At 45.4% G+C, this 13,220-nt stretch overlaps 1 protein-coding gene across 5 annotated transcripts in view; it reads right to left on the reverse strand.

Moving 5' to 3' along the window:
- NT5C2 (5'-nucleotidase, cytosolic II) overlaps positions 1-13,220 on the reverse strand; it is a 67,336-nt gene that overhangs the window by 6,478 nt on the left and 47,638 nt on the right. For all 5 annotated transcript variants that reach the window (XM_062000797.1, XM_062000799.1, XM_062000798.1 and 2 more), the window contains 7 exons: positions 6,841-6,958; positions 5,333-5,428; positions 4,100-4,191; positions 3,849-3,906; positions 2,473-2,566; positions 1,428-1,481; positions 232-315 (listed from right to left, as the gene is read on the reverse strand). In XM_062000797.1, the coding sequence (XP_061856781.1) occupies positions 232-315; positions 1,428-1,481; positions 2,473-2,566; positions 3,849-3,906; positions 4,100-4,191; positions 5,333-5,428; positions 6,841-6,958 (596 nt within the window). The remainder of the gene's footprint in view (positions 1-231; positions 316-1,427; positions 1,482-2,472; positions 2,567-3,848; positions 3,907-4,099; positions 4,192-5,332; positions 5,429-6,840; positions 6,959-13,220) is intronic.

Below are 13,220 nucleotides of genomic sequence, written 5' to 3' on the forward strand. Positions count from 1 at the left end.
TTTAACTGCTGAGGAATTAAGCCAGGCCCATAGCAGGTCAGCAGCAGAACCAGGACTACAAAGGGTGACTCAAGACCTAATTTGCATTCACCACTAAACCATCCTACACCTACCTACCTTAGAAAACAGTCTACTCTCCCCCAGCAGAAGTCCTACCAATTCTCATACAAAAGGATGGCTGGCTTTTGCTTATTCTGTTATCTACCAACACAACAAAGCAGCAGCACTTACGTCTGTGTATTTATAGTCACTGTTTGTGACTAGAAACACCTTCCCAACTTCATTCATGCGGCTGAGCAGCAGTGGCAGCTTCCCCTGAAAGCCAAGGCACATACAAGTCACACACAACAGTTACAGAGATTCCTCATGAGCAAAACACTCTCTACTCTGATCCCACCAGACAAAACAGTCTATCAAACCATCAAGCAAGCAAACTTGCATGTTTTGTACTGGCTACAGCCAGGAAAGCTGCTGGTCTGTCCATGTAACAGCCCTGAGGAGCACAGCCCAGGGGAGGAGGGCGAGGGGGAAGGGCTCAGCAGGGCCTTTGCCAACCACAGTGCCAAGCATCCCGTCCTGCTCCCACCCAGCTGCTCCGTGCCAGGCAGGCTGCAGCAGCTCTTCCAGCTCCGAGTCCATTCCTGAAATGGGCCCAGAGGCAGGTGAAATCTGAGCTCACACGAGCCACAAGTTGGAGCCCATTACAAGTCCAACCTCAAATTAGGGAGAATTTATTCCTGGGGCTATTTTTATGGAACCATAAATCTCAGCCCATTGCCAGAGTAGCTGATCACCTCCCAGAAAGGTTTCCTAAGAATTTCGCAGCCATGTAACTAGAAACAAGGTTAACTGCCTTAAAGCAACACTGCCACAGAGCTCCTCCAAACTAATGATACTACAGGTGGTCCAGAGAGGACCAGCAGACTACAGAGAGGGCAAAAGTAAGGGAACCACTGGAACTTGCTCAATCAGATATGCTCAACACACATTTTGGGGCTGTCGAGAGACTGCACACTAGTGAGTCTTTCAGGATGTTTCCCTCATGGTTAAACGTGTCGTTGACATTTTGGTTGGATGGCTAAGGAATACTTCTGCCTTTTAAAAAAGATGTCTGCTCAGGCAGGGAACACAGCTGCTTTCACCACCAAAAGACACAACGCAAGTCTTGCCAGAGTATTCACCTGTGTCCCGTGACAATACTTCCTCTGGCTTTTACATTTTATGTCGAAAAGGTGCAGGTGAGCGGGAAATCCCGTGGCTCAGCAGCTCGGAATAAAGGCTGTGGCCCAACTTCCCACTTTGTCTTTGGTTTTTACAACAGAAATCACAGTGCTGTTTGGTGATTTAGTAAAGCTAATCAGCACATTGATTTCTTGCCTGCTTACTCAGTACAGAATGTCACATAGCACAAGTAACTTCACACTTACATCTTTCACCACATACTTTTCCAGATTCTCAAGGGTCTTTTCCTTGAGCGATCCCTGAAATAGAAACAACAGAAGCCAGTGAGGTAATGGAAACTTATGATGTAAGAGACATCAAAGTAATGCCAACTTTCACACTTTAAAATGCTGTGAAAGTACAAACCAGGGCGAATCTGAACCAGTGACTCTAGAGATGAGAGGCTTTGAGTAGCAGGGACCATCACAAACTCTGTGATCCATCGATTCCCTCACCATGGTAAATAATCCACTTCAACAGCATTTTAACCCTTTCAGAAGGGAATACAATAGAAACAAACAAAAAATAGATTTGCCATACCAAACAAGACAGTCAACGACCTGTCTCCAACACTGACCATAATGCTTTACTCAAAGGCCAACTCCAGCATGTATCTATCACACAACACTGCGTAAGGAAAGAAAAGTAGATTCCTGACTTCTGCATGGCTAAAAGGACCACCACGAGCAGAGTTCTCCTCTGATGGTTCTCCATCCCACCCCAACAGACTCCTTGCATGAGGAAGAACAAGCAAATCAAGCCTTTAACGAGATATTAATGCTCACAAAATCATATTCTAACTTCGTGTACAAAGTGAACTGCCTCTCCTCTCTAAATAGAGTTGAGGTATTTCTCTGTTTAATGCAGGTACTGTTCAGAGAACATAAGATAGTATCAAAGTAAATCATTTACAGCAAAATGCTGTTTTAATAAATAGTAAAAAAGTACAAGTTATGGACTGCAAGTGCAAATCACCTCAAGGAACCACATTCTAAAACCTGTTAGTTTTCATACAGAAATGGAATCTGGGCACAATAAAAAGGAATATGAAGCAAAGTCAGGTATTATCCAGTACTAGGAGGGCAGTTGAGATCTTGACTCATGCACAACTGCAGTTTATCATTTGCTCGCTAGGCGGCAAAGCAGGGCTCTTGCCCAAAAGTGGAATAACACATCTTAACTCAAGAGTTACACACCAGTCCCTCTAACTCAGTTACAACTACACATGTCCCAAGGAGTTCCTGCAATCACCTTGTAGTGAACCCAGTCAACAGCATCTCTGACATCCTGGAACATACTCCTGAAGGACATGAAGAGGTCTCCATCCTTAAACCCTGTTTCACAGCTGTGAGGAGAAAGAAGAGAGATTGTAGCAGCAGGTGAGAAATACATCAAGGACGGAGACAGCTCAAGATGTTGCTTGGAGCTCAGGTTTTCATCTTACTATAATGGTTTCTTATTTGCTACTTTACCACAGCTCAGACTTGAAAGAAGGCTACAACCAGAGTTTAACAAGATCTGCATGTTACCCAAGAACATCTGTTTAAAATTATAGGATGTGAGTTCCTAACTGCTGGCCTGTGCTTCCATAGAACACTACAGCTTTCTGTGACTGCAACTCTCACCTCTCCTCCACAGGATTACAAGAAGTAAAAATATTGTGATTGTGCGGTTTGCAGTGTTTAAAAAAGATGAGGGGTACTGAGAAAGTCAGCAGAGCACTGCCCTTTCTCCCTCTTTCCAACACTAAACAAGGGGGTCCCTCTGAAATCAACTAAATTAAATACTCACTGCTGAGAGCAGGAACTGCTTCTGTGTTGAGCAGTTAAGAGTTAATATGAGAAACTTCCTCTACAAGATACCGTGAAGGTATCTTTGAGATACCCATGAGAGTTTGCATCAGAAGAGATCAAAGAGGATTAGAGAGCTGTATTAATTATAGTAGCAATCACCATGAGAAAGAATACTTCACCTGATGGACTGTTGGTGTGTTACTCTGCTCCCAGTTTAAATCCCATTAAACCTTTGCCTTCCACTCACACAATACATGAAGATGACCCATCACATGAGTCAGCAGCACAACAGCATTCACCTCTGCCAGTTCAAACTGCAGCTTGTTTTTATGCTTACACTTGTTTGAAAGCTGGGTAAATACTCGTGCTGCACAAACAGCCTTTTACACCATGCTGTGCCTCAGCATTTCACCTCTAAGTGAGCAAAGTCCTCAATTACAACATCAGGGACTTGTGGTAACTGGATGAGGAAATTTAGCCTTTCAGTTACCAGTTCAAACACGGTTCCAACAGACATGGGTTAAAAATAAGCTGTCTAGTGCCTGCAATCACCTGTAGTAAGCGTGTGGTCTTAGGAGCTGGCTCAAATACCAATGTCAGACAGTATGGCGATATTGATATACCCTGTGAAGGAAAACCTTATAACCAAGTCTCTGCTGTACACGCAGATCACCTCACCACCTCTAAATTCTCTTAACATCAAAAGAATAAGAGGCCTGAACTTTTCCCCACCAAAACCACTTGAGGGGCCTCCACTGATACAAAAAAGAGCTCCATCTGTGCTGTATTGCTCTTCATAACAACAATCCCACTCAAACTGGAGGGAACACGTACCTAGTGTACCGGTCACAGTTAGTAAAGAAATCCACTAGGCAGGCCAACAGGTAGGTCTCTGCAAAGAAACAAAGCCAGATTTTAAACCAAAGGTAACATCATTCAGCCAGTTAACTTTGGGCTCTGTGCCCCAAAGAAGAAAGTTCATGGAAAACAAAACTACTATAATGTAAGTAGCATTTGACACTAGCAAAGCTTTACTGGCTTCTAAGGCACAGAAACAGGCCTGTGTTGGCTCACATGAGACTCACCTGGCAGATTGAATAACGTGTTCAGAATGTAAAACCTATCTGTGTCATCCCTCTGGATAAACTTATTTGGATATTGATCCCGTGTTTCAGGCCTGAAAACAGATAAGGTGGAGGAGAATGAAACCACAAAAACTAACTAGGGTAAACTGTGCTGACCTGCAAAATACAGTTGCATTAACTAGTGTCTGTTGTGCTTTAGTCAACACCCAGCTTTCCCACGTGCATGAGAGTGCGAGAGCAAAACTGCATCCACCAGCGTTCCCTTCACCACAAAGCCCCCAGGGCTGAGTCAGCAAACTGAGCAGAGCCCACACAGGCAAACAGGGTGGTTGAGAGTCCACAGCTCGACCTTAAGCCCCAAACTGCTGGGTATGAGGATGCCTTAAATCATCTGCACTTTCATTGTTTGCTTATCTTAAACTTTCCCCCACTTCCCGTGTGTTGCTCTACACTCCCCCAGCAGCGGGGCAGGGCCTGGCTGTGCTGCAACTCATCAGCGGGGTTGCAATGATTACAGTCACTTAATTACTCCGTATCTCCTTCATTTCTGGAGCTTCTGAAGATCACCTCTAGCTCAAAGAGGAACCTGAGTGCATATATAAGGGCTTTTTCTAATTTCTGTCTTCCTGAGGCAAGGCCTGCAATGACAAGGCATGTCACCTTGGGGGCCCTGAGCTGGCAGCGCTTGCCTTCCACCCATCTACCCTCACGCAGAAATAGGAGGGGATTTGCTGGGACACATCAGGCATGTGGCACCATGATGTCCTCTGCTTGCTAAAGCACCTTCTCTGGGGCAAGAGAAACGCAAGTGGCCAGGGAAGGCTGCAGGAAATGGTGGCTGTGGAACCTCGCAGAGCACAGGGGCTGCTCCCAACAGCCCTCACACAATGGCTTTGCCTTAACTGACAAGCTGCTGATGTTAAACTATGCCAGGATAGTGAACAGTCCCTGGATTACCCCATCAACCCCTCCCCACAGCACACTTTATTTCCAGCACACTACAGATGAGCCTGTGCTGGCACAGACCTTTCCTCTATAAACACCTTGGGCTCTTGCTGTGTCTGGGACCCTCAGTGCATCCCCAAGCAATTCTGGAACTGTAGGAACACCAGTACAGCACCTGCTGCTGTTAGTGGAGTCTCCATGGCTCCTTATACAATGGGTGTCCTAAGGATCAGTGGCACAAGAGTGTATTGAGTCAAAAAGAACAGCCAAGAAAGAGTCAGCACTCACCCTCTGAGGAAATTAAAGCCATGTGCACACACTAGGAGGTTCCCATAGGCATCAACTTTCAGCAGGTTTCCATAGTGGGTATCAAACACCAAGCCTCTGTTGAGAAAGCAATTTGAGATATGAAGAAGGGAGCATGTTAAATGATGACCATTTTAATACAGTTCTTTCCAAATCAGCTCTACAACAGCTTGCTCACTTGGCATGGGGCATCAGAACAGAGTTGCTGTTACTATGCAGATGGGCCCCTCCTGTCCCTTTTTACCTGGCTGCAGGTGAGCAACAAGAGCCCTGCAGTGCCAGGTGAAAGGTACAGTTGATCTCTCCATAGACTTGAAACTGGAACCGTTTAACCCAGCAGAGGCTTAGCTATGCACACACCAGGAAAGACACTGGCCTCTTCCACAGGGTCACGAATCTGACACTTGTGGCTGTGGTTCCCTGACAGCCCTGCTGGGCTGCAAGCAAGAGTGAGGTGTGATAAAGCAATTTCTCCCCTCTTTTTCATTGGTCTGTCACAGGCAGAGCCAGGTGGTGCACGTGACTGTTGCACAAAATGCTTTGGTCATTCCTGGTTCCAACTCCAGCAAAACTCTGTCTCACTTATCTAGTAACTTGCACCTGGAGAACGCAGCCTTCCCATAGAGACATCCCTTCTGTCCCCTCCCTGGGATGAAGGCAGTGGATTTAATGGAGTCTTCATCACAGGCTTGTGAAGGGCTACTGTCTTGTCATGGGCATGGATGCACCCTGAGACAGTCTGGGTGTCATACGTGCTGAGAGGAGGGAAGGAAGAAGGCTGCCAGACTGAAAGTTGGAACAAAATGCCAACAGACTCTCTGGTCAAGTCTTTTGTAAAGAGGCTTCAAAGGAGTAAAAAAAGCAAAATCCAGCAAAGGCACAAGTGGAAACAACTTAAAGGCCCAGAATTGGATCATAAGCCTTGTTTAAATGCAGCATTGGCCTTTTTACCTCTGCTACCAAAAGACAAAATATAAGAGTTCCGTTACTTTGCACTATTCACTTTGCTTTTACTGTTTGATTTATCTAGACAAATAAACTGGATTGGTCTCATTTTTATTGTTTACCATCAGCTTAATTTTCAAGATGTCTTATGCACCAGGACACTGTTCATTAAAATCATTAAAGAAAAATGTTCTGAGACATTCCAGCAGCCTCATGGACAATAATGGCTCCTCCTCCTCCCCTTGATCTTGATTTAACTCCCAATCCAGTTGTGCCTCTGCTGTCTTTGCTTTCAACGGTTATTTTTGGACCATGTTTTCAGCAGGCTTCTTTTCTTGCACCCTCCCTCTTTGCTGGCATGGATTCAGCTGTGCAAAGGCCCTCCACACACTGGAGCAGGCTGCTCCCTTCCCCAGGATCTGTGGTCAACCACAGGCTCCACAGGCACAACTCTGAAAACCTGGCCTCACATGTTGCCTCTGAACTTTACAGAACAAATATTCAAGGCCTCGAGCAGGCTGGGTCGGTATCTGTTAGTCATTTACCTGGTAGGGAATGCAGGATCATACACAAAATTGAGCAGCTCATGAGGGTATCCAATGGAAACTAATCTTTCTACGGTCAGGTCAAATCCAAGAGATTCGTATTCAGGGGATTTATACACTGTACCAAGATGAGATTTCAGTTAGAAAATTTGAAAACAGCTAGGGGGTTAAACAAGAAGGCAGTTAAAAGTAATGTACCCGTTCGCCCTCCTCCCTCCTCCACATCACACGTTCGTTCCCTTCTTCTGTGCTCCTGCCCTTCGGTGCTTCGGGTCCCCCAGCCCGGAGCCACGGTGGAATTAGCTCATGCTCCAGGACTGCAGCCGAGCGGAGCCGCAGTTCAGGTTTCAGCAGCAGAGTGCACCAGATGAAATATCCATCGGACTATCACAGCTCTCTGCATCAGGAAAAATGTATTTCAGACTGCAGCTCCCCTCCCTGCACTCCCGTCAGGCAGATGCGTGAACGCTCCCCCCTTCCACCTGCTCGGATCGGGTTTTGGCTGGCTGCGTTCTCACAAAGCTGATGAAGAAACCAATAAATTTTGGGAACACGTGTGTTCACGGTCAGAAAGACTGAAATTCATCACTGCTGTGCTACTGTTAGTGCTCTGGATGCAATCCCGAAGCTTAGCATTGTCTCCAGATTTCATCTCAGGGGAACTGATGTTTGCTGCACACTATTTTAGCTCGAAGGTAGAGCTGTCACAGTTAACATATGATTTGTTTGTTAATAATACCATATGGTACTGTAAAAACCTGCTAGCTATTACCCTTGTGCATCAAAATGCTACTCTTTAAAGCAAGCTTACTGTTCTCCTGTTTCAGAGGAGCTGCTCATCTGTGGCACACACCTTAGCCCAATGCAAAAGAAAAGCACTAGTTCAACCAAGCTCTTCCTACCATCAGGCCCGTTGTCTTCCTGCAAACGGCCTTCTCATGTACTGGCAATGTTACTGCTTAACTGGATCATTAAACCAACATTTGAAAGGAAATCACTACGTTTCTATGGCAGATGGAAATCACTGTGTTTCTCTGATGGTGTGTTTACATGTGCTGCACTTTGCTGTCTCAAATTGGCCCTAAGATGTAACAAGGTCTAATATAACCCTTGCCTGCAATGAGAGTTACCACGGGTTTAATGGGCCCCAACTGTCTCAAACACTTGAGTATTTCAGATTTAACTGGGTAAAACACAAAAATGTGCAAGTTATACAGTAAGCTAGTTAGAAGCCAGACTGCTTCTCCTGGGAGAGATCTAGCACTTCTGTGGGCATCACAATATATCGTGACTATACATTGTCTATACTGCACAGGTAATCATCACCATATATATAGTGTGGAACACAGAAGCTCAATTTGAGAGGAGAAAACAAATATATAAAATACTACAAAAATTCCTAGAAAGGCAAGGACTTTAGAAGAAATAAGACTGTCAAAGGACTCAGATCATAGTAACCATGACAGAGGGCTCCTATACTCTAATCTAAAAAGCATCAGAATCCTCTGAGTTAATTTTCTTCATTAAACTAACACCATAAAAAATGTAATAAGCAAACGTGTAATGTTCTTAAATAAATAATGGCAATCAATAAAACACTTATCAAAATCTTCAAGCATTATTATACTGATGGCAAAGATCAACAACATAACACAACATCCAACGCAGGTAGTCTTTTCTGTCCTTCAGGAAAGGAAGGGTTGATCGAGCTTTAGATAGGAATAAGCAGTCAAAAACTACAGCTAATGTAGAAAGAAGTGACTGACCAGGCAATTCTGGGGAGTGAGCTAGAGTTGGAGGGAGCAAAAGGCAGGTAGACGATGAACAACGTTGTGTCAGTGACACCAGAGCATGATCTGGAAAAAGGAATTCCTCTGATGCAGTACAGTAAAGGCACCTCCCAGGGAACATGGTAATAAATACACCTGCACATACTCTCAGAAGGTGAAAGTGCCGAGAAGCTCCCTGTTGCGTGAAGCAGCCTCCAGCCTCCCACTCTGTTAATGAAGCTGCTGCACTCCTCATCAGCTTCCTGGGAATCTGACCATGTTACCAACTTATCCATAAACATCGCTCCCAAACGTTTCTCCAAGGAAACCCTGCTCTTTCTGAACTCACCAACTATGGTGACGCTGCCCAGATACAAAGAATCTTAAGGAGAATGTTAGCATCTCCTCTGGACAAGCAGAAGTTCACCAACAGCTCCAGCAGAACCTTTCCAGAGAAACTGTAGGGCTTTCTGTTCAACAGTCTGTGCATCTTGTTAACACTCCACCACAGAACAGCTGTGGTGGGACACGTAGCCAGCTGTTCACAAAATGCTCTCACTCATTTTCTTCCTTTCTGTATTTGCCTCTCTGTCTTCAATTTATTGCTACAGACCTCCTTTTAACTCTCCCGGTCTAAGGAAATAAACTGAAGCACCAGTAGGAAAAAGGATGAAGAACAGGCATCACCCTTCATTATCCCAAGTCTCTGTTGAGGCAGTACTGCAACTGGATTAATCTGAATGTTTCTTCTTGGGAGGCAGTTATTCCCCTTACCTCTCAAGCTCTAGATTTTGCTTCCTTGACATCTCTTTGAATAAAACTAAACTCATTCATGCCTCAGGTCACCTTCCCTATTTTTCTACCGCTCCACAGTATCTGGAAAATGAGAGATTTCTCCTTGAGACATGAACCAAACAGAGACATAGGGAACTGGACTCCTAGAAATGGGAAAGGGACAATGAACATTCTCCAGTTACTGTCATACTTACTGTTCAAGATAAAGACACACAGTTGGGAACAGACTGAGAGCTCACCAAGCCCACCTTGCCAACACCCTACACCCCAGCACATGCTGCATCCCTCGGTACGAGCCACAACCCACTGACATTTCTTGTAAGCTGTGTGAATGGGTTCACACAGAGAAGTGACATGAGCTTCTGGCAAACAAACAATCCACCTCCTTCAGATCAAGTATGAACAGGTTGACACTGCTGCAACTACGGCAGCACATTCAGGGAACGTATTTCTAGATGGAAAAAACATATGTTGTGCTCAGGGCTGGTTGCTCTCTCGTGTACCTTGTTTACTTCAGACATCCATGGGGAAAAACAGTAGAGAGGACAGATCAGTATTTTTTTATGCTGCCGTGTGATGAAAAATAATTGTAAACTTTTCTGGAACATCCCTCCCTCAGACCTGGCTGCTGATGCCACACTGGAGACAACTATTTGCCATGCAGCATCTCCTGTCTCAGCTCTTTCACCCAACGGAGAAGGGCCCAGTCTTCAAGCATCCCCCAGCCTGTGACAGGTGAGGAGGCAGAGCCATGAACCCATTGTCAGAGTGTCCTTGCCCAGTGCACGCACAACGACAGTAAAACCAAAGCATGGGCTACGATTTATTCTGATTTATTTTTTCACTTTCTTACTACTTGATGGCCATGTCTCTGCCACCACCACAAGTCCCCAGCTCCAGAGGACCACGTTATTACCACAGCTTGTGTTCCAACACAGGCAAACGTTTCAGCAGCGCAGGGCAATTGGCACCCAGCGCTAGTGGATTGTGCAACCAGGGTGGGGAAAAAAAACAACCAAAGGTTTAAAAAAACCCAGAAGCCAGTTGACAGCATTTCAGCCTCCCCTTAATACCATCCCTTGGCTTAACATTATACCATTGACAGGTAAAAAGCAGTACCCCAGGAGTGAACGTTGCAAGCTTTCAGGTCTGTGATGAGTGCAGGTGTCCCTTACAGAGTACGTGCTAGGAGGGAAGCCGATCTGGAATGAGCAGGGGTTGTGCACTAAGGTATGCAATTCTCATGCATTTGTGTGATTGTTTTTACCTTTGCTGCCAAGACACATACAGTAACAATTTTATAGCCTTCCTGAAAAGGAAAAAAAAAAAGAAAAGAAAAAAAAATCTCTACAGAGGCTCCAGCTAATGCAAAATGCTGCTGCCAGGATTTTAACTCACATGAGGCAGATGCAGATTCAGTGTGTCACTCCAGTCTTGACGGAGTTACACTGGGCTCCCCTGTTAAAGAAAAAAATCAGACTGATTTTAAAACTGCAACAGCTCCGTGCCACGTGGGACTGTATCTGCTGGAGCTCTGTCCTCTGGTAAGCTCAGAAGCCGGCCAGGTAGCTATTCCAAATACACTTACAACTGATTTTATAGAGGAGGTATCATTGGTAATTGTGCATCCTGCAGGCAAAATTCTGTCCCCGTATCCACAAAGCAGTCTTAGATCATCAGCTCACTGATAATTAGGAGGAAGAGGCTACAAGCACATCGCCCAAGTGACACAAACCCTTCGACTTTCTCTCAGATGACGAGCAAACTGGTTCAAGAGAGGTCTCATGCTCTTTTTGGGGCTTTGCCATTATTGTCCATTCCTCAGCCAGTGACAGGGCACTCGCTTTCTTTTACATCACAAAACGTCTGCACGTGGAAGTGCAGGAGACTTGGGAGAGTCTCCTGAGTCAGGATCTACTCTGGGAATCTGAGAAGAGAATTTTGCCCTACATCTGCCAGCAATGCCAGCGAGAGCCTCGCACGCCAGGCCAGTCTGACGCAGCACATCTAAATCCAGTGATAGACTTTAACACCCTTACACTGGGGCTTCAGAGTGCACAGCACTGTGGGATAAACAGGCCCAAACCTGCACCTAATGCCGCATCGTACTGCAGGGCACTGGCTTGCAAGCACACACAGTAAGAAGATCAGACCTATTCTGAAACTTGCAGGTATGCACAAAGTAATCAGGAATAACTTTGGCATCCAATTTGCACTAAACACAAAGCTGAATGAGTTACAAAAATGTGGCAAAAAGAACCCACAGATGTGTGCAGACTTCCTGGAAGGATTCTCTGAAAATCGGTGTTTCAGGTCTGTTTTGTTTCAAAGTGAATAGCTGAGGAAGGCTGTAGTCCGTGTGATGGCTCTGTTTAAGCTGTGAGGATGAGAAAGAAGGGCTATCCATTTCTTCCCTTGATCCTCCTCCACACACACAAAACTCAGGCAGGACAGCTTCTCATTGAACATCTAACATGCTTTCTTCCAGGGCTTGTCAACCCTCCTTACAAGCAAGGCACCGACCACAGGAGAGTAGTGGGAGCTGAAGTTACAATAACCTCGCCTTTCAGTTGTGTCACTTTTGTGAGATGTATTTGCTGTCTCTAACTGCACACCTGCAGGCCAGTCCTGCCTAGCTATTTTATTGCCATCCACTACGGATTTGGTGCTGGTAAAAGCCCCGAATCAAAAACAGTGACGGCACACTGATTTCCCACATCACTGAGGGAGCTTTGAGGAAGCAGCTCCTCATTGCCAGCACCCTGCCTTAGGAAGGGAAAGATGAGCTTGGGAGGTTGCTGCAATAACAACAGAAGCCCATAGAGTGAGCAGTTCCTCTGGGGAGAGAGGCAGAGTGATGACTACTAAATGATGACCTGAAGTCTCATTCATCCCTGCCTCCAGTTTTTCCCCAACTGTCACTTTCTTTTGCCAGTTTGCTTTCCTACGACATCCCAGCACCTCCTAAGGAGTTTCATCCCTTCCATTAGCCAGCTTCTCGCCTGCCTTCCCTCCCGGCTGGAAGCTCAGAGCAGCCCAGGGAAAGGTGCTTGCAGTGTTCCCAGAAGCTCTCCCACATTGGCAGGGGTCTTGATGGAAGCAGTTCCTTTTTGCAGCTGGTGCACCGCCTGCTCTGATCCTCTGGGAACATACCGGCTCGACTCTTTCCCCATGCAGGTGCTGAGAGCACAGTCTGTGCTATGGGCTTGCACATCTTCAGCCCTGGCCACTGAGGGTGCCTTGGGAACTGAAACATCTTACCCACACTGCTTTGGTTGGCAGACAAAACTAATTGGCTTTTGACTTTCAGGTGTTCAGATAACATCAGTATTTCTCAAACTAGAGGTGATGACCTCCTCCAAAGGGTTGCAAAAAAGCTTCAACAAACATTTTATCTTCAGAAATTTTACTCACTATCTGGGTTCTACAGAGGTCACACAAAGACAGATAAGCCAAAAGGCAGACAGATAATGCAAGGGGTTTGGCCTTTCCTCTGAAGCACAGGAAATGCAGACCAATTACTTTGTGTTAAGTCCCGAAGAAATGAAAGTAAAATAACTAGAAACAGGTTATTTCAGTTGCTGCTTATTTCCCAGTGTGTAAGGCATGCAAATCAGGCAGTTAGGGACATATATGGACAGGTGGGTTGCTAGTACTCAGATTTATATACATCTCAGGCCCAACATGCATAATGAAGCTTGTGCAAATACATTTCTAAAATTACACAAACCTGACTTAAACAGCAGGATCAAAGTGATGCTCGTTTTAAATGTTGATCCGTATTCAGCATTGCACCAGAAATAAATAATTTAATTG

The sequence above is a fragment of the Colius striatus genome, chromosome 8, assembly GCF_028858725.1.
Source record: "Colius striatus isolate bColStr4 chromosome 8, bColStr4.1.hap1, whole genome shotgun sequence".
In the NCBI taxonomy this organism is placed as follows: Eukaryota; Metazoa; Chordata; class Aves; order Coliiformes; family Coliidae; genus Colius; species Colius striatus.